This window comes from Chelon labrosus (assembly GCF_963514085.1).
Source record: "Chelon labrosus genome assembly, chromosome: 12".
NCBI lineage: Eukaryota > Metazoa > Chordata > Actinopteri > Mugiliformes > Mugilidae > Chelon > Chelon labrosus.
In genome coordinates, this window is record NC_140345.1 from 27,024,663 (window position 1) to 27,049,045 (window position 24,383).

General features: G+C 42.2%; 2 protein-coding genes across 3 annotated transcripts; one reads left to right on the forward strand and one right to left on the reverse strand.

Moving 5' to 3' along the window:
- Positions 1-6,287: 6,287 nt before the first annotated feature.
- Positions 6,288-15,354, reverse strand: rab5ab (RAB5A, member RAS oncogene family, b). Of its 2 annotated transcripts, none has more exons than XM_084557983.1 (6): positions 15,172-15,354; positions 12,743-12,969; positions 11,068-11,219; positions 10,244-10,366; positions 9,881-9,974; positions 6,288-7,980 (listed from the first exon to the last, which is right to left on the reverse strand). In XM_084557983.1, the coding sequence occupies exons 2-6, from the start codon at positions 12,906-12,908 to the stop codon at positions 7,865-7,867; spliced, it is 651 nt and encodes a 216-aa protein (XP_084414109.1). In that variant the 5' UTR covers positions 12,909-12,969; positions 15,172-15,354; the 3' UTR covers positions 6,288-7,864. The 2 variants fall into 2 exon arrangements, with proteins under 2 accessions (XP_084414109.1, XP_084414108.1); XM_084557982.1 differs by having other exon boundaries at positions 15,176-15,353.
- A 1,561-nt stretch (positions 15,355-16,915) lies between these two features.
- On the forward strand, positions 16,916-20,161 carry efhb (EF-hand domain family, member B). Its single transcript, XM_084557981.1, has 8 exons — positions 16,916-17,148; positions 17,270-17,350; positions 17,447-17,514; positions 17,619-17,773; positions 18,119-18,326; positions 18,568-18,777; positions 19,134-19,315; positions 19,932-20,161. Exons 1-8 carry the CDS (start codon positions 16,937-16,939, stop codon positions 20,076-20,078), a joined length of 1,263 nt encoding a protein of 420 aa, XP_084414107.1. The 5' UTR covers positions 16,916-16,936; the 3' UTR covers positions 20,079-20,161.
- Positions 20,162-24,383: the final 4,222 nt, after the last annotated feature.

Consider the following 24,383-nt stretch of genomic DNA (forward strand, 5'->3'; position numbering starts at 1 on the left):
CTTGTATGATTGTTCCAGAAAGTTAACAACAAAAAAAAAAGGTTTATGCAGAGGTGAGCCTGCCAGGCTGTGGGGGGTGTGTATCAGTCCAGTGATAAATCAAATGAGGGACATTACTTTCTGAACCTTTCTTTTCCAGACATGGTTGGACTCACGGTGAAACTAAAGGAGTACAGTGCAATGCTGCCCCCACCTGGAAGACAGGTGAATTACAGTTTATGTTCACTGCCAGTTATAAGGAATAAAGCAAACAATATGGACTTGGAAATACATTCACTTGACAGTTCATTAGGTACACTAATAAAAACAAAATGTAAATGCAACAGTCGTGCACCAAATCTTAGCTTTTGTGACTTGTTCTAATGATCAGCTGATGTTGAATCAGCATCAGAAAGGTGATGATTCACCTGCAGGATCATTGTGGAGGCTGGAGCCTATCCCAGCTGTAATTTGGGCTAAGCAGGGGTGTCAAACTGATCCGTGAAAGGGCCGCTGTGGCTGCAGGTTTTCATTCCAACCATGCAGTGGGTGTGGCTGGCAAGTTTTTGTTCCAATCAAGCAAGAGGACACCTGAAATGATTGCGTGAAGGCAGTTCAGTTGATTGATTGAGCCAAGTCAGGTGTGCTGCTGCATGGTTGGAATGAAAACCTGCAGCCACAGCGGCCCTTTCACGGATCAGTTTGACACCTGTGGGCTAGAGGGAGGGCGGGGTCCACCCTGGACAGGTCTCCAGTCTATCTCAGGGCTAACACAGAGAGACAGACAACCATTCACATTCACACCTACGGCCAATTTAGAATCACCAATGAACCTAACCAGCATGTCTTTGGACGGTGGGAGGAAGCTGGAGTACCTGGAGAGAACCCACGCAGACACAGGTAACATGTAAACTCCACACAGAAAGGTAGATGGATTGATGGATTCAAACCAAGAACCTTCTTGCCCTTAACATTGAGCATCTTAATCAGTTTATTGATTAGTTTGACAGAAGATGCAAGGCCTCTGGAACTGGAAAATTGTGAATTATTATATGCACTTCATGTGCTGTAACTTCATTTATTGGTCTTCAGCTGCTACACTGAACGTTGCTTCACTTAATTTAGTTTCACAGGATGTGTCAGACACAATATTGAAAATGTCTCTGTTGTGTTAAAGTGTCCCAGTGAGGCATGATAATGAGCCAGCATTCAATACCGGTCCGGAAACAGATATTTATTCCATCGTTCTGTTAAAGATATAATCCTCTGACAGGTCTATGGGGGCTGTTAAAGGATGTGAGTGCTATACAAGCAATCTTAAAAAGTCCATATACTTTTACTGATACACAAAACACATACACATATTTTTAGCTGCTTCTGCTTTTACTGTCAAAAAGCTGAATTCCCATTTGAGGACAGGATGAGTATTTTCCTCTTCCGCCTCAGGAGCTCTGCAGAAGAGCACGGAAGAGCCAAATCTGGATCATCAGACAGTCGCTGGACGCCTGTTCGACAGCTCGGCCACAGAGAGAGTCCAGATGCAGGGATGGAAACCTGTTACATGTCAGAACTTTTAATACGCCGTGTTTCCAGGCTTAAAAAAATCAAAAGACCCACAACAAAGATGGAGCTGCTTGCAGACAGTCAGCACATCTGACATCAGCTGTTGAAACGGCTGAATCCAGTTTAAAGACTTTGATATGTTCGGACCAGCAGAGAGGCAATCTACCATTATCACTTCACGGATGGAGTCATGGAGTATGAAGTCTGAGAAGTGGATATTTTATCTATTGATTCAAAAACTCATCCATCCGCCAGCTTTCAGTTCCACTCAGAGGACAATGAGGGGTTTCTTTTTCTCTTCTCTGGCGTTATTCTTACACCTGTGATGAAATGAACTTCACGGGCAGTTCTTCAGGTCAGGATCACAGCCAGTTCACACGTTCTCAGAGTTGAAGACCAACCAACCTCTGTAGTTTTTCCTCCTGAAGCCACTGGACTGGTGAACAGCAATTGTGCAAGAAATGATCAGTTTACTTCTTTACTGATTGATCAACTCATGATCCTGCACTTCTTTAACACCATATGGATGTTGTTGGCCTTTTGTAGACTGCTCTGTGTTATTGGTTCTTGAGCTTGAGCTCTTCACCTTAAAATGAACCTTTAGGGTCAAAATAATGTTATTTTTGAAGAAAACAAAATTTTTTAGTTGAGTTTCTGGATTCAGTATTCCCTCTCCTTGTCATGACAGTGTGTTTTGTTATCTCAGTTGGAATCCTATTGGGTTTTCTTTTGTTTCCTCTTTCTGTTTCATTAAGTTTCCTTGGTGTTTTGCTTCTCGTTTTACTTCCAGTGTTTTCCCTCCTTTGACTGTTTGATTGGTTTCTCCCTGTGTGCCCTGCCCTCATTAGTTTCACCTGCGTCTCATTAACCCCTCAGGTCGTTTGTGTGTGATCAGCCACAACATTAAAACCACTGACAGGAGAAGTGAATACTTCTGGACCTGGCATTCATTCAATCATGTGGATGTTACTTAGACATGCAGCACCCACCTAGACCAGACCAGACACCCCCCCCACCCCATAGCAATGACACTCCTTGATGGCAGCAGCCATCCCCAGCAGGATGCAGCCTGACACAGACACACACACAAAAACACTTTAGGAACAACTAAAAAAAAAAAACATGAAGAACAGCACAAGGTGTTGACCTGGCCTCCAAATTCACTAGATCCCAAACTGATCAAGTATCTGTGGGATGCACTGGAACAAACCAATAAGGAAGGTGGTCGTAATGTTATGCCTGATTGGTATATATAGCACAGTGGGACTAGGAGAAACAGTATTTCACACCTCTGCATGTTTTAATCAACCTAACTCCTGCGATACTTGAGTGATTAACAAATATGTGAAGACAGCTGTTAACTGTACCTGCTGTTTTTTTCCTCAGGGTAAATCATTACCGGTGGAGTATCCTGTCTCTGGTCGAGTCTTCATCAGGTTACCGCTCGCGTCCTCAGTCAGCTGTGTTCCCCTCATGGCCCTGTTTGTCTTCTGCAGGAATAGAAAACACAGAAACAACACTAGATCCCAATCTGATCGAGCATCTGTGGGATGCTCCACAGAGCGACCTCTCCTCAAAGGCTGATTACTGCCACACCTGTACTCAATGAAGAAATCACTTCAACAGGACCTGCCTGACAACGTGAAGTAGACCAAAAGATCCTCAAAAGCTAGACATCATGCCGAGATCCAGAGAAGTTCAGGAACAAACGAGAAAGAAAGTAATTGAGATCTACCAGTCTGGAAAAGGTTATAAAGCCATTTCTAAAGCTTTGGGACTCCAGCGAACCACAGTGAGAGGCGTTACCCACAAATGGCAAAAACATGGAACAGTGGTGAACCTTCTCAGGAGTGGCCAGCCGACCAAATTTACCCCAAGAGCGCGGCGACGACTCAACCGCGAGGTCACGAAAGAGCCCACAACAACATCCAAGGAACCTGCAGGCCTCACTTGCCTCGGTTAGGGTCAGTGTTCATGACTCCACCGTAAGAAAGAGACTGGTGCAACAATGGGCAGAGTTCCAAGACAAAAACCACTACTGAGCAACATAAAGTACTGAGCAAATAAAAAAAAAACCCGAAGGAGAATGTCTGGGCCATCTGTGACCTCAAGCTGAATTGAACTTGGGTTCTGCAGCAGGACAATGATCCAAAACACATCAGCAAGTCCACCTCTGAATGGCTGAAGGAAAAACAGAATGAAGACTTTGGAGTCCTCACCTGATCCTACTGGCATGAACTTAAAAAGGTGCTTCATGCACGAAAACCCTCCAATGTAGCTGAATTACAACAATCCTGCAAAGATGAGTAGGACCAAAACTCCTCCACAGTGTTGTAAAAGACTCATCGCAAGTTAGTTGTTGCTGCTAAGGGTGGCCTAACCAGTAAAAGTATGAATATCCAAACAGGTGAAGCTCCTTAGGTCTGTGTTGGGCTCCACAGTTGAAGCTCAGAGCTGAGAGAATCGAGCAAAATCATTATTTTACCCGGTCAGTTCCTTCACTTTAAAGAAGCCTTTCTCAGAGACGAGACTACTCCGCCGTAATTCTGCCTCTTCCTTCAATAAAGGACGAAGCACATTATTTTAACCAGACAGAAATTGCATTTAGAGAATCTGCTGGTCTGCCTGATTGACAGCGGGAAAGATCAGGAGCCACAATCTCCCTCTGAAAGACTGTAATCACGAACCGAGGCTCATTTGAAGATTGACCTGTTCATCAAAGGGCTGTGATTTAGCTTTCTGGCTCAAGTTGTACAGACAGCTCCTCCAGGGAAGCACGACGTGGCTCGGCTTGAAGCTTTTCTGGCAACATGAGGCTCCGCTGTGGGGACACGCCATTTATTTTATACAGAAAGACATTGCCTATAGCAGCTCTCTCTGTGGCTTATGGTGTTTCTCATGTCAGATGTCAAATCATTTGTTTCGTGCATTTATTTGTAGTTGCGTAGGAGGGAAGTTAAACTTAAATGTCTTATAATGAACTAAAGCTTTTATTATATAATGCAGTGACGTCCAAAAGTGAAGTTATCAGATAATTTCCATCAGCCTAAAAATAAACCAGCGTCTCTTGGTTTTGGTGGAGACTTTCAAGCCTAATTTGTGCAGATGGGAAAAAAGAAAACGGCGCCGTCCCTTCAGTAGCTGTTATGTTGATTTTGATCCTATCTCCACGTCAGGCGTCATCAGCACAGGCAGTTTGTCCCGTTGTCACAGAATTATATTCCATTTTATTCTGAGGACTTCCTGTCTGCTGATGAACGAGTGATATGAAAAACAAACTCCAGATGTTCTGATTTTATGTTTGTTTCCTATTTTCTTTTTCTATTTTCTTTTCCAATTAATGATACATACACAGCCTGGCCAGAAAAAAAATAAAAACAAGGTCACACCCACTCTAATATTTCGTTGGACCTCCTTTATCTTTGATTACAGCACACATTCTTTGTGGCATTGTTTCAATAATCTTCTCCAATGTCACCAGATTTATTTCCATCCAGTGTTGCATTCACTTTTCACCAAGATCTTGTATTGATGATGGGAGAGTCTGACCACTGCACAAAGCCTTCTCCAGCACATCCCAAAGATCCTCAATGGGGTTAAGGTCTGGACTCTGTGGTGGCCAATCCATGTGTGAAAATGATGTCTCATGCTCCCTGAACCACTCTTTCACAATCTGAGCCCCATGGATCCTGACATTGTCATCTTGGAATATGATCCATTGATGGAATAACCTGGTCATTCAGTATATTCAGGTAGTCAGCTGACCTCATTCTTTGGGCACATAATGTTGCTGAACCTAGACCTGAGCAACTGCAGCAACCCCAGATCATAGCACTGCCCCCACAGGCTTGTACAGTAGACACTAGGCATGATGGGTGCATCACTTCATCTGCCTCTCTTCTTACCCTGATGCCCCCATCACTCTGGAACAGGGTAAATCTGGACTCATCAGACCACATGACCTTCTTCCATTGCTCCAGAGTCCAATCTTTATGCTCCCCAGCAAATTGAAGGCTTTTTTTCCAGTTAGCCTCACTGATTAGTGGTTTTCTTGAGGCTACACAGCTGTTCAGTCTCAATCCCTTGAGTTCCCTTCACATTGTACGTGTGGAAATGCTCTTACTTTCACTATTAAACATAGCCCTGAGTTCTACTGTTGTTTTTCTTCCATTTGATTTCCACATTTCTTCCTCAAAGACGATGGTTCTCCACTATCCTTCCAGTTTTTAATAATGCGTTGGACAGTTCTTAACCCAGTTTTAGTAGTTTCTACAATCTCCTTAGATATTTTCTCTGCTTGATGCATGCCAATGATTTGACCCTTCTCAAACATCTTTTCCACCATTATATGCAATTCAGATGACATCATGGGATTTTAAATTATCACAACCACAACCGAACTGAAATATAATTGAACACGTTTGTATTTGGTTCACATTTCTTCCAGGTCAGAACTCATTCCCATCCAGATAACGACCTGCTAAGAATGAAGCATGCCAGCACGGATGCACCGTTACCGCTTGACAAACGGCGTCGAGAAATCAAACTGTCGTCTTTATTTTCCTTTCATTCACCAATCATTTAATCTTTAGCTCATCACAGTCCTCAGGAGCTCGGAGTTCCTTAAAAACACCTGCGCAGATTCGATTTTAGAGATTGCTCAGTCAGTGAATAACAACATAATCTTGCGTCGAGTCATTTCAAAATTCAAATGTGTTACCGGGAGCAAAAAGGCGTGCGAGAGACCTCTTTATTGGATTTATTAAGTTGTATTCAGACACTCAAAACTGATCAGCCCGTCACTAGTAATGCTGTTTTACATCATTAAAATTCATTGAGCTGTAAGAGACAGAGAGAGATAGATAGAGAGAGAGAGATAGAGAGACCACCAGTTAGGGTTAATTATGCTACCTGCTCATAGCCGTAGGTTAGCAAGTCCAATACAGTCCGTCATATAAAATCGAAAAAAAATAAAAAATAAAATAAACCGAAAGGGCAGTCATCAATAATTAAAACATGATCAACACTGTGCAATGCAATAAAAGATCCGTTCAAACACGACCATGGACCATTTCTGAGAAAAAAAAAAAATAAGTAACAAGACACCAGAGAGGGATTTTGTTAATAACACTACATATACCTAAAAAGACCACCACGGCTTTGACCAGTTTGTGACAAGGTCTAGAAAGAAAAATAAAAAAATTAAAATAAAAAGAAAGACCTCTATTGAACTGTACAATTGTTCGGAATCTCTAGACAAATTTCCTGGTGAGCTCGGGGGCTCTGCAAGCTGTTCTAAAGGAAGAAGGAGACAACATTGCACCCTTTAACAACATTAGAGTATATTCTTGTTTTACCCCCCACCCCGACAAAGACTTGTGACAATGGATAGTAGTCCAAATTTGTGTTTGTCTCTATTCTAGAGGCCTGAACGGACACACAGCGGAGTTTAACGAAGCACGAAGCAGGACGTTCGACAGTCTTTCATGTTTTTTTTTATTTTCCACAAATTACTTCTCGTCTCTTCTCTTTTAAAAATTTAGAAAGCCAGTCGTCCCGTGAAGGTGTCGCTTCCTGACGCTCCGACGCCGACGGGACGCACTCTTGTCGCACATTTTCTTCTAAACTTTATTTTCCATGAGGAGCCTCGGGCGAGCGCTCGTGTCTTCTCGTGCGGCGGACGTGAAGGAGGAGGGTCGATCCTTTCTCCCCGGCGCCGTCTTCGTTCGCGCACCCCTCAGCGGAAACCAGGCGTCTGGAGGTGGGAACAACTTTTTTTTTTTGTTTGATCTGATCGTGAGCGCAACTTAAAAGACCGTTACAGGCGACGTCCGTTCAACGCCGACAAGGGACCGTGAGGCGAGGCTACGCCGTCTCATCAGCAAATCACACGAAACGGAATAATCGCACGTTCAGAGGTTTTCTCTCTCGCTCGCTCGTCCTTCTTAAAACAAGGGTTAGTCTTCCAACTGAATAAGAGATAAAAATGTGTTTTTTTTAGGCGTTGTAGTGATACATGCATCCATTATACCGATATACACCGATATACACTTCTTAAAAAAAGTTAAAAAAAAAAAAAAAAAAGAGAACATCAACAAAAAAAAATAAAGGTATTAGAAATGCAGCTATACAGAGTCTTTTAGCTATTTCCAGGGGAGTGAGGTTGAAGGTCAGGTTTGGGAAGCCAAGGAGCCCGATGTCCAGATGTTGTTCGGTTGAGAGGGGTGGGGAGCAGAGAGGCTGGGGGTGGGGGGGTAGGTAGGTGGGTGGGTGTGTGGGGTGGATGTGGGTGGTAGAAGATGAATGAGCGGGAAGAGCTGGGTTAGTTACTGCAGCAGGCACGGCCGGAGGTCTGAGCCGTCTCCGTCAGGTCCACCCCTCGGTTCCGTCCGCTGCTGGCTCCGGCGGCCTGAGGCTCGTTCTTGGGTAGCTTCTTTGCTGCAAGGGGCAAAGAGAACGGGATTAGTCGTGGATCAGCAGGAACGACACATAAGCTAACGGTGCATTCAAATGAAGTGGAGAGCTCGTGGTTAGGGCACGGGAAGCCGTGTGCACGAAATCATTGGAAGTGGCCGCATGAGCTGCCACCGAGGTTTAGGTAAGAAACCTCTACAGCAGGGGCGTCAAACTCATTTTAGTTCAGGGGCCACATACAGCCCAGTTTGAGGTCAAGGGGGCCAGACCAATAACACGATGTTTACCTATAAATAACGACAACTCCAAATGTTTCCCTTTGTTTTAGTGCAAAGAAGAACATTATGAAAATGTTTACGTTTAATGACTGGACATTTCTTAAGAAAAATAAGTGCAATTTCTGTTTAGTTCTAGGTCTCAGTGTTGTGTTATGTCCACAACTCTTACTAAATCTGTGTGAACCCTAGGAATAGCAATTACTTTTAATGGAAAAATTGCAGTTAATGTCTTCAATGTAATTTTTGCGATTCGCAAATTCATCCCGCGGGCCGGATTAGACCCTCTTGCGGGCCGGTTTTGGCCCCCGGGCCGTATGTTTGACAGGTATGCTCTACAGGACCAAATAATAAGACAAGCTACAACAACTTGTCCACGTCTTCAATGACTTTGATTAGGTAGGCACGTAAATGTTGCATCCCAGCAGGAGCAACGAGACTGATATGACAACAAGGCTAAAGCTATTATTATTCCATATTGTTGTAAGTTAATCAGCTGATCATTTTCCAGAATAATCGTCAATACTTATTCAATTAAAATCCTTCACAGCACGATGTGACCGAATTTGACAGTTTATTTTATTCAACCAATAGTCCAAAGCCCAAAGCTTATTCCTGACACACTTTGTTAATGCAGGAGAACGAGGGAGCTGTCAATCAGGCTCATCAGTCTGTGCATGCTCGCCGTCATGAGAAAAGACCTAAAGAATGAAAACTCTAATTGTGTCTGAGACAAAAATACCTACTGAACATGACGTTTGAAAACAGATGATAAACTTGCTGGCGCTCTCTGGTGGACAAACTGAACAATGGCAACACTGTTTATGTACCATTATGACCACCTTCCTAATACTGTGCAGGCCTCCCTTGTGGGGACTCATCAGAGAATGGACATGGGCCTTTCTGAGGGTGTCCTGTGGCGTCTGGCCTTTGAGGGAAGGGGCCTCTGTGGATCATCCCACAGATACTTGATCAGTTTGGGATCTAGTGAATTTGGAGGCCAGGTCAACACCTTGTGCTGTTTTTTTTTTAGTTGTTCCTAAAGTGTTTTTGTGTGTGTGTCTGTGTCAGGCTGCATCCTGCTGGGGATGGCTGCTGTCATCAAGGAGTGTCATTGCTATGGGGTGGGGGTGTCTGGTCTGGTCTAGGTGGGTGCTACATGTCTAAGTAACATCCACACCAATGAATGCCAGGTCCAAAAGTTTCCCAGCTGAACACTGGACAAAATGGTTTAAATGTTATTCACTTCTCCTGTCCATAATGTTGTGGCTGATCGGTGTATAATATTATTGTAAAATGCTAAATACAATAGTCATAGCTTGTTGTTGGGTTAATTTTGAACGTTTTTTGCTTTTTGCACTTGTAGTTAGATGCCAAACTTTATTTTGTTGTGTGTACCTGTCGTATATGCAGTGACAATAAAATTGAATCTAATCAAAAACAATATTTAATTCAGTGTCCATGTAAACAGTTAAGCTGATGATCTCGTGCTATCATTGACTTTCACTGAAATGACAATGTTGCCTGATGTGGGACCCAGTGACAGTTCCTGACGGCGTCTCTTATCGGACGCTCAAGGACACCTCAGCAGAGAAGACACAGAGTTAGGGCTGCTTTGATTCGTGTGTTGTCACAGTGGAGTCACTCACCGATGGCCATGAAAATCTCATTCACGTTCATAGAAGTCTTTGCCGAGGTTTCCATGAAAAGCAAGCTGTTGTCGTCCGCGTACGACTGTGCATCCTGCGGAGGTTAAACCGACATCAGGAAATCATTCAACGAAACAAAGTACTGGGTAATTCGCAGTTTGAACGGACAAAACAAATAAACCAGAGGAAGCAGGAATGCTCCGAGCAGTCTACAGGATGGCGGCCTGATCCCACAGAGGAGGCTTTTCTGAAAACAACCACTCTAGGAATGTGTTGATGCTCTCCTCAACGCAAAACAAACTTATTTCAGATGATTTCTGTGCTCATCCTCAAGTTTATTTATTATTTCTTAAGAAGACAAACCTGGAAGTCCAGCGCTCTCTTGCTTGCGAGATCAGCCTTGTTCCCAGCCAGGGCTATTACAATATTTGGACTGGCTTGTCTCTGAAGCTCTTTAACCCAATTCTTCGCCCGTACAAATGACTCCTGGCGAACAGAAAAGAGAGAGAGAGAGACGGGGGTGAAGGGTGAGTCAGTTAGTGAAAATAACAATAGAAGTCATGTGATGGAATGATGAGGATAACAGACGGTTATTCTTTAGATGGAGGCCGAGGAGAATCATTTAAAATGAGGCTTTTGACTAAATATTAAATGTATAAAAACAGTGCAGCGGCATTGTGTGTCCTACATATGCGAAGCCGAGTTATCTTGCTTTTAAAATATCACAAACTGTAGTTAAAAAAGGGTCTTTTTAAATGTTTTGCTGGTTCTGTCAGGGAGGGAAGCTCAGAGCTGATGGTAATGTTGACATTAAACTGTCATTAAACATCCTATGTGAGTGAATTTAATACACTTAATAAACTGCGTCCGGGTGAACAATGCCAACTCCACTATGTCCTCTTTGTAATCTGATACACTTTTGATGTGTAACCTCTTATCTATCTATAAACCCTTAACAAAACACAGCGTTGTTTGAGTGCTGACTCATCTCTTGATGTGTCAAGATACCAGAACACGTTTCTGTTTTTAGCTCGACCGCTACCAAGTCACTTTAAGGCGGAAACCCCCCTCCTCTGTTTCCTCACCTTGTAGCGGCGACACAGTGCGAGCTAGCGGGGGTAAGAGTGAAAGCAGCGCAGGTAGCGGGGGAAAAAACCAAAAAAAAAAAAAAAAAAACCCTGGCTCACCTCATTTGTGATATCGTAGACCACGATGGCAGCCTGGGCGCCTCTGTAGTACATGGGGGCCAGACTGTGGTAGCGCTCCTGGCCGGCTGTGTCCCAGATTTCGAACTTGACCGTCGTGTCGTCCAAACATACTGTCTGAGTCAGGAAGGCAGCTGCAGGGGGGGGGGGGGGGGGCACAAAGCAGATGAACCAATGACAAGCTGAGCTGCACAAAATGTGTTTCAGGGAAGGTGTTAGGGGCCAGTGCTGCAAACGCACAAGAGGATTATCTGGTTGAATTAGTCCAAACCTGAGATAAGGGCCCCTGGTTAATATCAAACATCTTTTATACAATGGGTGTTGAACTCATTGAAGTCCGGGGGCCACATACAGCACAATTTGATCTCAAGGGGGCCGAACCAGTAACATAACAGAATAATAACCTGTAAGTAACAACAACTACAGACTTTTTCCATTTATTTTAGTGCAAAGAATAAAGTAAATTAAGAGAATGTTTACAGACAATGAAATTTCTTAAGACAAACAAGGGCAATTTGGGCACATTGGTGTCTGCTGTTTAGTCCTGAGTCTCAGTGCTGTGTTTTCTGTCCACTTCTCTTACTAAAACAGTGGACAAATTAGGAGTAGCAGTTATTTTCGTTGAAGAATTGCAGTATCCCTTTGCAAATTCATGTTGCGGGCCAGTTTAGACCCTCTGGCAGGCCACTTTTGGCCCGCGGACCGTATGTTTGACACCTGTGTTTATACTATCGGGTGTTGAGCAAAAAGTAGGGCGGTATTCACTTACACACACTTTTTTAAAACTTTTGCTTACTACTAACAGCCTCGCAGAGAGCAACGACATGTCGTCATAATATAAATTATGACTTTTAGCTCTACCTGTGCCTTGTTCTGGCCTTATCACCTGGTGACAGATTAACCAGCGATTAATTCTTTTACACGTCTCCTCATTTGGGCTTAAGGTGACTCTGAAAGTAGAATGGAATGGGTGGAATGTGATTCCACCAAAACAGTTGCCAGTAAGGAGTACATTTGCCGCAGGGTAATAAGGGTTAAGATTATGTAGAGACTAAACACCAGGAACTAGGAGGGAACTTCCAATCATTTCTTCACTTAGTTGCTATTTATACTAAGTTCTTTATCTCTTTCTTTTCTTCCTTTCTTTCTTTTATCATTTTATAACCTCCAACTCCATAAACGATGATTTTTATAGTCACATTTTATAATCTGTTGTGACAGCTATTTGACAACGACACATAAATGCTGTACTTATTCCACTGTGTGATTCTTTGCAAGATGTTGCCGTGACAAGAATGTTATTTATTGTCATTGTTATCATCAGTCACTAGCCTGGAAGTAAATTTCCCCCAGCCAGTAACAGTTTCGAGGGGAAAAGTCGATCTGGAGTCGCTCTGTTTGGAAAAAAGCTTTGGGAAAAAAAGCTTCACGTTGAATTTGTTCAGAAATGGCTCTGATTAGTTGCAGGACTGTCCAGTTGTGTGCAGGGGTATTTTTTTCTCTGTATCGGTTGAAACACGGCCCATAATGAAATCTAAATGGTGTGTTACCAGACTCATATTCTGATTAAAACCGAGTCTGGCTATTGCAGGTAATCAATCAGTGCATACAGGTCTACTCGCAGAAAAAAGAGGCTGCAGCGCTTGAAGAAACCTACCTCCGATTGTGCTCTCCTGGAATTCGTGAAACTGACCCTTGACGAAACGAAGGACGAGACTCGACTTCCCCACCGCTGACTCTCCTAAAAGCACAAGTTTGAACTGGCAGATCTTGTTGCCGGCGTTTGGCCCGTTGGGTCGTGTGGCTCCGCCTCTACTTGCCATGTCACACTGTGTGGTCTCTTCACCTGGAGGCTGATGGACTGTGAAAAACCGTAGAAAATACCTGAGCAGAAGGAGAAAGAAGCACACTCAGTTATTTCTAGAATATAATTCTGATAAAATGTTGGTGTGTTTATTAGATAATTAAACCTTTTTTATATTTGTTGACGGCCACAAACTTCTTGACCTACACGACTTTTCTAAAACCATGACATCAAAACGTTTACATCTCCTAAATCCCTACACCAGATAAACATTATAGTTGCATGTTAACTCAACTCCAGATCTCAGAAATCCCAGATTAAAACGCTGAGGGCGTCATGGAAACTAACATTTTATATTTAACGGTCTTTTGTGAAATGGAGAGATCAAAATGTCACAGATGACGAATGTGAAGGGAAACTGACTACAGGTTTTAGGTTCCCATTACCACTCCAAACAATAGTCTGTTGTTTGCTATAGTGACTAGCTGTGACAACAGGTTTGGCAAAATCAAACTAGTGTTTGGCAGATGGTGAAAGTCAATTTTCTGCATGACAGGCAGATATAACAGAAGAAAATTTAAACTTCTGGGTTCGTATTCTAAATGACAGGTGGGGAGTTTAAGTCTTTATTTGGAAAATCTGTGGGTGGTGCCCACCTGAAGCTCACGTGGCTAGGGTGTTAAACACTGGAAAGGAATATGTGAAGGTTCTCATGGTTTATCCAAAAAAACACTTAAGAAAGGCAACTGGACTTGTAGAGTTTCTTGAATACATCCAAGCAGCTTCTTCAGTTCTGAAGGACTGGAGAGGAGCAGGGGTTTAAATAAGCACTTCTGAGGCTGTTACTCATCAGAAACTCGCGTGACTAGAAAAGGAAAGGAATATTCACATGCAATTAGAGGCATTTTTCAGATTAATTTGAGCGCTGTTCTGTTTTTGCCTAATTAGTGCACATGAACATCCTATTAAGAGCCAGAAAGCCCTGATTTGAGGCGAAACTTTTCCGGTGACAGACTTTAAGAGCTTGTTTGTTAAGTTGTTGATGAACTGTGTCTCGGCTCACGTCGATCGTTCAGGTTTATCTGAATGCGTTGAAAGTGAGTATCACTCAGTTGCTTGAGACCCTAGTCATGTGAGTTTCAGGTGGGCGCTACACACAGACTTTCCCTGATCTAAACCTAAACCCCCCACCAGTTATTTAGAACGGAAGTAAACTCAAACATTTGCCTTTTATTTATTTATTTATTTAGAAAAAAACAACAAACCTAGATGTTTGAAAATCTAAACTGCAAAGTTCCTGACCTGGACCAGTTGAACTGCAACCACAAAATATAAGTTGGCCAACTGGTGCGACTAACAACAACAAACCACTGGCAACTTGTGTGGGTGGCTTTAGAGCTATGTGAGGCAGGGTGTTACAAAGGGGATTATGACACAAGACTGAGCACATGTGTGAGAAAACCTTTCCAAGGTTAAGTTACAGTTTTTCTTTCCCCGTAGTTTAAAGAGGAGGGAGAGAATAACGCAATCAATGCCAATAAGCAGACAACAACAACAACAACAACATCAGATCAGTGTCAGTGAACAACCAACCGAGTAAACACACACACACACTAACGAATTCCCAAAATAATTGCTGTCAACATGGTCGAAATCGCGTTACGACACACAGATAACCACAAATAACCTGTTATGTTGTTGGTGACTGACTCGAATTAGCAGAGTAACAACTGCTAGCGTTAGCAACACAGCTAGCTCGTAAGTTCCAAAAAACGTTTGGTCCAGAAACAATCTCTGCCATGTGATGAAGCACGATTAAACCTCCGGTATACTGTTTGAATTTCACACCGCACTGTACACGACAACACCGTTCACACTACATCTAAAAGGTTTATGTAACGTTTGAGAATGCCCAAACTCAAGATGATGCAGGTTTGGGTGTGTACAGCTAATGACAGCTAGCTGACGTTAGCTACATGACGGTAAATTAGTGAACCAGTCGTGTGTGTAGAGCCACGTCTGAGTGTTACGTTGAATATAGGTAACCGTTTATGTGTTAGTGTAAATACATGACGACTCGTTCGGATTTACCGGCTGTATAACGTTAGCTTGCTATGCTAGCTAGCACGGCCCTTCCAGTGTCGGCTAGCTAACAGTGGCTAGCCAGATAATGAGACGCTGGCAGGCTAACACAGCGAGCAAATGTTGTTTAGCTGCGGCCGCATCGGGAGGAGCCCCTCCGGACAGCCGTTAGCTAGCTTCAGCTGAAATTAGCTACTCACCTACCAAAAAAGAGGGACCTAGTTAATGTAAACGATGTCTCCGGGACAATGTCTGTAGCACTTCAGTGTCTGTTCCACAGTGTGTCGAGTATCCAGCCAGCTGCCGTAGGTTTCATACGGCTCCGCGATCTCCCTCTCCCACTTCTTTCAACTTCCCTTTTCGCATTGTACGGAGGATGATGACAGATCGTATGACTGGAATTGACAATCCGCCTGCGTATCAATGCGTCGGACCAATCACACGTTAGGAGTTATTCCTAAATTATCGGAAAGTGTTTCCAAAAACCTACAAAAGTACAGGAAAAAAAAAAACGAACGTCAAATCTGCTTTAAATTTGACGTTCGTTCGAGTTGGATAATTATTTTAATATATATATTTTTAATTTGTATAACTTAGTCATACACATGTCAGCCCTTGTATATACTTGCACAATTTAATATTCAACTTGAAAAAAAATAAATAAATAAATAAAGAACGTGTATTTTACATTCAGTCCGTGCCCGTTGTTGCTAGGCAACGGAACTCAAACAGGTGCGCAACTCATCGGCGCATACAGGAATTTCTCTCCGTTAAAACTTCTTTAATGTTGCAAACTTTTCCCAGATAGCTAACTTTTAGGCATATTAATTATAGCAGTCGGTTTCATTTGGTGCTTCAAGATGAATTTGACTGAGGGAATTGCATCTTTTAAAGTTAAAAGTGCAGATAAAAGCCAAAACATACCGAGGGTGAGTCAACCTTTAGATAACTAGCTAGCTAACGCTGTGTGTTAGCTTAATGCTACTTTTTTCCAAGGTTGTGTTTTGGCTGACATTTGACTTGGTAGATACTTTTGTTTTATTGTTGTTGTTTTTTGTTTGTTTGTTTGTTTATTTTTAAATTTAACACCAGGCTGGGAAACTAATACCTATAGGAGACAGGGCTAAGACCTGCTTACAAGAAGAGCCATGTGTAAGTCCATATTTAACTATGTGCTGATTTTTTCATATCTGTTGTCTCTTGGTTCTTAGAAATAAAAAAAAAAGTGTTTGCCTCTAAATTTCTGCTTTCCAGACCCCGACTCCTCCTGTTGTAAGAAAATTCCGCAACAGCAACCAACCCGGACCAGGAGCCATCAGACTACACCAAGGGAAGGCAAATGACCCAGATGTTGCAAGCACTCTTGTTCACGGTGTGACCACAAAGTCATCCCTCACTGTGAGTACAACAGGAGAAGTTTACCTTCAGTGTCAGAATCAGAATATGAAAATATATGATTTACTTTTACTTGAAATCCAACAGAGTGGAAGCCTCCTAAATCCTCCCCAAAAGACCCTGTTCCAAGAGAAGTTGCAAGAAGTCAGTGAATCTGTGTATGCTTCAAGCAAGAAAGCACCGTTAGGCAGATCATGTGATCAGCACGCTGAACTTCCCACCTGGTGCAATGACAAAACTACATTTGGTGTGAAAACAATTAAAGGTGTGTATAAACATCAAATAAGGTCACAGCAGATATGAAAAGTCTGGCAAGCCATAACTTCTGTAACATGACCCCTTTATACCCATTTACTAATACATCTAAATGTATAATACAGCTTAAGTTAATAAAGAACAAGAATTGATGTAGTTAAATGTTCCTTTTATATAGGTTCAGGCGTGCGTGAGCTTATTAATCCCTCCAAAACAGCAGAGGAGCTAGAGAAGGAAGCTCAAGAGGGACATGACATCTACGTCCGCAGCCACAATGGCTATTTTGTTGGTAAGGAGAATGGAAATTATTATAAAATGCACAAGGTTCTTAGCATTGTTATTCTTTTTCATTTATTGTTTGGAAATAAGACAATATCGCTATCTTGCTCCACTTCAGGTGAACAAATTGACAGGAAGTATGACTGGTGTCACTACAGTAAAGACAGCAGGTTCGGGATCCTCACACCTCATTTCAATGACGGCCGAAACCTTGGCAAAACTCTCCACTGGCTAGGGGAGACAAGAAAGTAAGAGGGAACAGATCTGATTGTTTAGTTCTTAATTCCACAACACCATGTATTTGTTCAGTGTGTATTTAATGTAGTGAATAGATTCATACATGAAGTTGCACTCATTATTTTGCCAAAGGTTTTACAATCCAAAGACAGTTTGGAAGAGATCTGGGAACAAGGAAAAGATGGCGCAGCTAATTGGCAAAACCAACAACCTGTAAGTTCGTGTCACTCTGAACCAATTCTGTGACCTCTGACGATAACTTTCTAACTAATGTTTAACTTGAATTGCTCTTTAAACGCATCTTTACAGGAGAAGAAACACCTTTAATGCTCCACCTGATGTCACATTTGGAATTATTTTGCCAGTGGATGAATATGGTAAAGTTCATGTAAAAATGTATTTCCATGTTACAGTATATATAAACATAAGATATATTGCATCCAAAAAATAGCAAATAACATTTTGCCCGCTTTTTCCACAGGTGTCGGAGGTATTATCCACTCCACGGAGCCAGGGCAGTACGTGAGAGGCCGAGACAGACACCGGAGCCTGGTGAATGCAGTGAGACACCACCTCAAGAAGGCCAACTTCCACAACTTCCCCTCCTTGTTGAAGGCGTTCAGACATTATGACAAGGTGTGAACTGAATCACTTCAGGCGGAGCAACATGTAGTTTTAATCTACAGACGATTTGACTCATCAGATGAAAAAATAGTGACGCTTAATGTTGGAATGTGTTCATGTACAAAGTCAACATGGCACGGTCATAAAAGAAGAAAAGAAGGTATTAGTCACACCTGTGTTTGATAAGTCACTATGCATGAAGTCAATAAGACCAATTGCAGGGTTTAAGCTAAGGCAAGGGCTTTGAACCTGTGTTTACAAGTCATAAATCAACATTGCTTCTACGAATCTCCTTTCACATTATCGCACATACTCCAATTGCTTAAACTTCAGCAATCTGTTTGTGTAACTTTCTAGAAGGGTAAGGGAATGATTGACAGAGAGGACCTGCAGGCAGTGTGCCGTCAGTTCCAGCTAGACGTGAGCGGGCCGGTCCTGGATGACCTGATGGATTACTGTGACACAGACAAGGATGGACTTATTAACTTTGTGGAGTTTGCTAACTTCCTCAACTGGAAGGGCAAGATGCCCATCAACAGTCGAGAACAACGCATTATGATAAACGGTCAGTTAAAGGCCTCCGTCAGTGTATTTACTTTAAATTGTGAACTTAAATTAGAACTGCTCTGCTTCACATTGACATTTTTATGCGCTGGGTTCTTGTCTGGTCAGGTATTTTTTTTTTCCAAATGCACAATTTTAGGGTATTTCAGTACACCAACACAATGCAAATCTTAAAATAAGGAGGTTTTTCAAGTCATAACAATTGTGACACGTGCCGGCTAATTCTCCTTTGTCGCCTGTAGAGCGTCTCACCAACTCAGCTCCTGTCAACATGGAATCAGAGCAGCTTCCTCCCTCTGAGGCCTTGATTAAACCTGAGGACCTGGAGCCCATCGAGCCAGGCAGCTCACTGAAGACCATCAGGACCCTGAGGCGACCGAAAGCAGCCCCAGATCACTTCAAGACGTCCTCCTCCCTCATCGGGGCTGTCAGTAATGGTCTGGGCACATCAAGTAAGTCAGGAGGAAATGTTTGTCATGACTATACTACTACTATAAAGGGATGCACATTATCACACAGTGGTCAGTGTGTTCTCAGGACTGAGGGAGGTAGAAGTTAAAATGAGTGTAGTGTCACTATTTCACATTTTGAACACATGTTTAATACACAGATGAGATGTATGAGGGTCAAAATACAGTAGTTTATTTGGAGCCTAAATATACACTGTACAGTAACAGGGGTAAACAGGTGAACCAAACGTGCATTATAGGCCTTGAGGGCATCTGCATTTTGACTGACATCCACTTACGTTATCAGTGGTTATGTAACTTTGATGAACTCCCATCTCCTTTCATCTCTGTTTACATAGACGGTCGCACATGCGGGATCCCAAGTGTGCGCCGCGACCTTCCAGCTCCACGCCTCAAAAGAGTCAGTGACACTAATAACTACGGTGATACGTCCACAGCTGCAGATCTTCTGCATCCGTCGGTTCACGCCCTCCGAGGCGTTCACGAGGAACACTTCTTCTGTCCTCGCACCAAGAAAGAGGTACGCCTTGCGCATGAGATCAGGAGTGACACTAGCATGACGTATTTCTTATCAGAATCTGAATCTGGTAACATGCCATCTGGATTTCTTAATGGGGCGTGTTCTAACCGATACAGAGAGAAAAAAATTAACCCTTGCACATAATGGGATAGTCCTTCAACTGATCATAGCCATTTTGTTGTAAATTAAATCAACTCCCCTGCACTCAGGTGACATGTATGACAACGTCACCGTTACTCTTCTGTCCATCACCGCACCGACCTTTGCCATAGCATAACCAGTTGCCATAACAGCAATGCACAGGTGTTATTAATACCATTAATGATCTCTTTCTCTACTTATTCCAGTATCACAGGAACACCTTGAGGGGATTTCTTTAAATTTAGCACAAACGTTCAATTAGATTCAGGATGAACTGATTTTAATTTGGTCGTGAAAGCTCAAGTTCACTTTAATAACTACAAGATTGCTCACAAATCTAACAGGATAAATTGACAAAACGTTTCCTAATGTTCTGAAAAACAGTTTTATTAAATACCCTCAAGTTCTTCATTACATACAGGATATAATATGACACCTGCTATAATACGGACACCTTCCAACCTCTTTATCACAGATTGCAGAGATCTTCAGTAACGTTGGTGTGATTATTTCTGAGGAGACGTTTGAGGAGGCCTGGAAGCTGGCATCCATGAAGAACCCGAGAGGCGAGGTTTGTGTCGAGTTGTTCCGTGACGTACTCAAGGAAATCAAAGCGATGTAATACTCAAGAATTTTCTACTGGCACAATGTTTCCTCACTGCAGTCAGTTTTTCTGTCTGACTCGGCTGCCCACTGAAATCTCTGTAGATCAAAAATGTTTTGTTTGATTAATTATTTCTTTTTTTTTTTTTACAAAATGAATCGTATTCAACCCATGTAGTGATTAAAAAAAAAAAAAAAAACATAATGCAAGAATCTCTATTTTTTCACATAACCGTTCTCAATAATCTCATCATGAAGTAAAAAGAAATTCCCAAAATAAATTTGTTTGTCTTTGCCAGGCTGACACTTATTTCAATGCATCTGGAGCATTACAGCACAGTCGTGTTTATTTCTTGTTTACATGGACGTGGGAGTCGGCTGCTGACTGCTGAATGAACAGACTCAGCATTCAGCTTGAGCTTTGCTTCCTTAGAGGCCGTGCATATCTCAGCATTAATAGAAGAACTCAAAGGAAGCAGTATGTTAAATCTGAAGCTTATCTGCGCCAGTATTTGATCTGCTAGTTGACCTAACTACTGAGAACAACACTATCTGCACTTCATTTATTCATGTCGCAAATTATGTTGCTAAAATTATATATAGTTGTAGTATACACCAATCAGCCACAACATTAGGACCACTGACAGGAGAGGTGAATAATATTGACCATCTTGTGACAGTTCATTGTTCTGCTGGGAAACTTCTGGACCTGGCATTCATTGGTACTAGACATTACTTAGACATGTAGCCCCCACCTAGACCAGACCAAGCACCAGAACAACTAAAAAAAAACATGAAAACAGCACAAGGTGTTGACCTGACTTAACTGATGTGCATGGACCATCACAGTGGAGACAGAGGAGGTTCTGAGATGGTCTGAGGCTGCTTGAGGGTCCTGTTGGTTTTAAATGGGGAGGAAAACTGTGCTGATTCCAGGAGCTGAGACGGTGTGACGCTCTGACTTCTATTTCAATACAATAATTGTGAGAAGGACCCACTCCAAAAACACTTGACCTAATTTGTAAATTAAGTCTTTTCAGAGTGCTGTCTTGGCTGTTATTTTAAGAATTTGCTGGAGGCCAGTTAGCAGTTCCTGCAAGTGCACCCATTCGAAAAGCAACACCTGGCCCCCTGCTATTTATTTTTCAGTATACTAAATTATTTCTTTATCAAGTTGGTCATGTGCACCAAGATACACCAAAGAAGAGAAATTGGATTTTCACCTCTGGGAAAAGCAACACTATTGAGTACATTTTCAATCAGAACATTGTACACACATACACACATGACGTTGACTGGCATAAACTGATTTAGTAAAAAAATCAACAGTAAAGTATAGGGGCTGTAATTACATTGCATTAATTGGTTTTTATTTTAGTTTGGCTTTGTGTTACTAACAACTTTACTCTGTGTGTTGTTGCTCTCATCATTAGTATTCATTAGTCATGACATTAATCGCACCACAAATTTACGATAAAACATTTAATTATCATGATTATTATTTCACTATTATGTCTGTTTATAGCAAATATTTTCTTTTTTAGAACCAGCTCATTTGCCATGTAAACATTTCATCTGTCTTGTTGGAAGCGGCGCGCCATCTTTTGTTGGTACACTTAAGCTGCTGTGAAACAGTGTTAAATCTTTAATTGATTGCTTTGGCCTGTTTGACTCTCTATGCTGGTAAAAAACAACAAAAAAAAAAACAGACCAGAGTAAACATAAAGAGCTGCATCTCTTATCATTTGTCCTGTCAGAGTATTAGATGTGATTTCCAAGCTTATTTCTATCATAATTCTATTAATCAACCTTAAAATGAGTCTGACAGAGATAGCACAATACAGTTCTGGCATCTTGGAGATGAGACACGTGCAGACAAACATACACGTACACTCGAGAAGGCGTGAGGAATTGTTTGCGATCTGTTTCGCTAACCAGATTAATGAAACACGCTGGCATGCGGCCTCGGCTGATCCACGTCAGAGCTGCAACAAAACACTAAAATAACTAATAAAAAACATTAGCTTTTGTATATTCACCACTTGTTTTTTTGTTTTCCTGTTAATTTCCATTAAACTGAGTGATGCACATGCGTGGCAAATTGTTTAATGTGCTCCCACCATATCCATGAGCATATTGACATGTGCTAAGCTAACCGCACTCGTTTAATCTCATTACGACTCCACGATATGCTCGACGGGAACCAAAAAGAAAAAAAAAAACCCACGCAAACTTCCACAGACCCCCCGTGAATTACTGTGCAGGAAAATTAGAATAATCCTTGTCGTATTTCATTATGCACGAATTAGCGGCCGCTAATGACAGAATCCTCTGTGTTTGTCAGATACGTTGTCAACATTAATAATATTGCAGCGAGCTTTAACAGAATGAGATGACACGCAGCATTCACGGGCCCGTCAGCTGTGATGTCTTTGACAAGTGACACGTTTCTGGCAGTGACCATCGGCACAAACAAGAGCTAAGATGGAGAATTTTCTGGCATAATTAATCATTCTCGCTTGAAGCGATGCAAAACTATATATACATAACTATTTTCATCGGATATAGAGGAAGATGAGCAGTCAGCTATGCATCCGACAGCCATGTAGTAGAACATATGTCCCTCTTGCTGTAGAAAATTAATTATCTTATTGCTCGTTTCTTTTTGCAGGCATAACATTATGACCACATTCCTAATATCTTGTAGATCTCCCTTGTGGTGACTCCTCAGAGAATGGACATGGGCTTTCTGAGGGTGTCCTGTGGTGTCTGGTGTGGGCCTTTGAGGGGATGGTAGTCTGTGGATCATCCCACAGATACTTAATCAGTTTGGGATCTAGTGAATTTGGAGGCCAGGTCAACACCTTGTGCTGTTCTTCACGTTTTTTTGGTGACAGCAGCAAGAAAAAACTTTCTTGGAAAAGGAAACCTTGAGAATCAGAATCCAGCTCACATGAGAGGACCTATCTGCTTGAGGCGAACCAGATAGAAAGATAAGAAGAGATGAGATCAGATGAGATGAGATCAGATAAGATCAGATAAGATAAGATCATCCTTTGATTTATCCCATAGTGACTGCAGCAACATGTAGAAACTCATGAAACAAGCACAACATAAAGCTGACGATGTTACATGAGAGTTTAAGACAGTGGTGTTAGTTGGCAATGTATTGATATAAGACATTAGTTTAACAAACTCAGTTAAACTGGGCTTCATTCTTGACCCTGAAAATAGTTATTTCAGGTAAAAAATCTTAAAATGAGGTGAATTTACTGTCTTGTTTGCAAGCATTCAGCATCTCACAAAGTCTTAACTAAATAGAGGTGACTCAGTTGTCATGGAGATCTCTCAGTCATTAATGGTCCATCTCTAGCGGACGCTCCAGGCTCTGGTTGCCTCTGTAACTGTCTTATATTAAATATCGTATATTTTCTGGACAGAGTGTGTGGACGGAGCTCGCTCTTCTCGCAGTCATCGTTCTCTAGTTGAAAGGAAAATACCGCCAACGATGCTGCCGCTCCATCTGGGTTGCCCCGAAGCCCCGAGCCCGCTATCAGCCTGGTGGTTGTGGTGGTTTTGGTAACTCTTGTGTTTGAGTCATGCCAATCAACTGTATCAGCCGCAGCCATTTGTTGTCGTCTCAACCACATCACCATTGTTGGTTGTTTTTTCTGTCTTGCCGTCACGTTGCTGCTAATCTCTTTCTGCGTGTACACCCCTTTACTTTTGCTCAACGCAATTTAGCGAGCGATGAAACCTAAAATAGCACAGCGGTTTTATTTATAATATCATCTAAAGTTCTGAGGCCTGCTCACTTTGAATGTCGTCTTCCACAGGAAAGTGAATCCACAGATCAGTAGCTTCTTGTTGTGCCCTGATGCCAAATAGCAAATCTAATTTAAATCACTCAGCCGGTTCTCAGAAACAGACAGTCCAGTCAGGACGCAGGCTTTCCTCCTCAGCTCTCCTCGGAATATCTGTCAGGAAAGAGGCAGACATGTTAACGGGAACTAAGATAGTTTATTTAGTTTTAGACATGAACAGCTCCCTAGACGGACTCATCCTGAAAATTCAGTAGAGCTTCATGAATTAGTCGTACAAGTACAAGTGCTAACACTGACATTCAAACTCCTTCTCGTCACCTTGAAAAATAACGAGGTAAGGATTCAGAAAATGGCTTCCTTATCCCACCAAACTGTCTGTCGGCTAGCCTGCAGGATAACATTTGAGGTGTAACAGGCTTTCTCAGAGGGGATCCTAAGACCCGAAACAATAGGAAGGAGAATCTGGCTAACCAGATAGCGGGGGTATTAGGTAGAATAGC

What these genes read in the sequence shown, in the direction of transcription:
- rab5ab (XM_084557983.1), bottom strand. Translation starts at nt 12,908, where the DNA reads ATGGCAAGTAGAGGCGGAGCCACACGACCCAACGGGCCAAACGCCGGC. An exon ending in CCAGGAGAGCACAATCGGAG is followed by an intron (nt 11,220 to 12,742) that starts GTAGGTTTCTTC and finishes CCCCCCCTGCAG; the next exon opens with CTGCCTTCCTGACTCAGACA. An exon ending in TGAGATTTTCATGGCCATCG is followed by an intron (nt 7,981 to 9,880) that starts GTGAGTGACTCC and finishes TGCCCCTTGCAG; the next exon opens with CAAAGAAGCTACCCAAGAAC.
- efhb (XM_084557981.1), top strand. Translation starts at nt 16,937, where the DNA reads ATGCACAAGGTTCTTAGCATTGTTATTCTTTTTCATTTATTGTTTGGA. An exon ending in TTTGCCAGTGGATGAATATG is followed by an intron (nt 17,515 to 17,618) that starts GTAAAGTTCATG and finishes CTTTTTCCACAG; the next exon opens with GTGTCGGAGGTATTATCCAC. An exon ending in TAATGGTCTGGGCACATCAA is followed by an intron (nt 18,778 to 19,133) that starts GTAAGTCAGGAG and finishes CTGTTTACATAG; the next exon opens with ACGGTCGCACATGCGGGATC.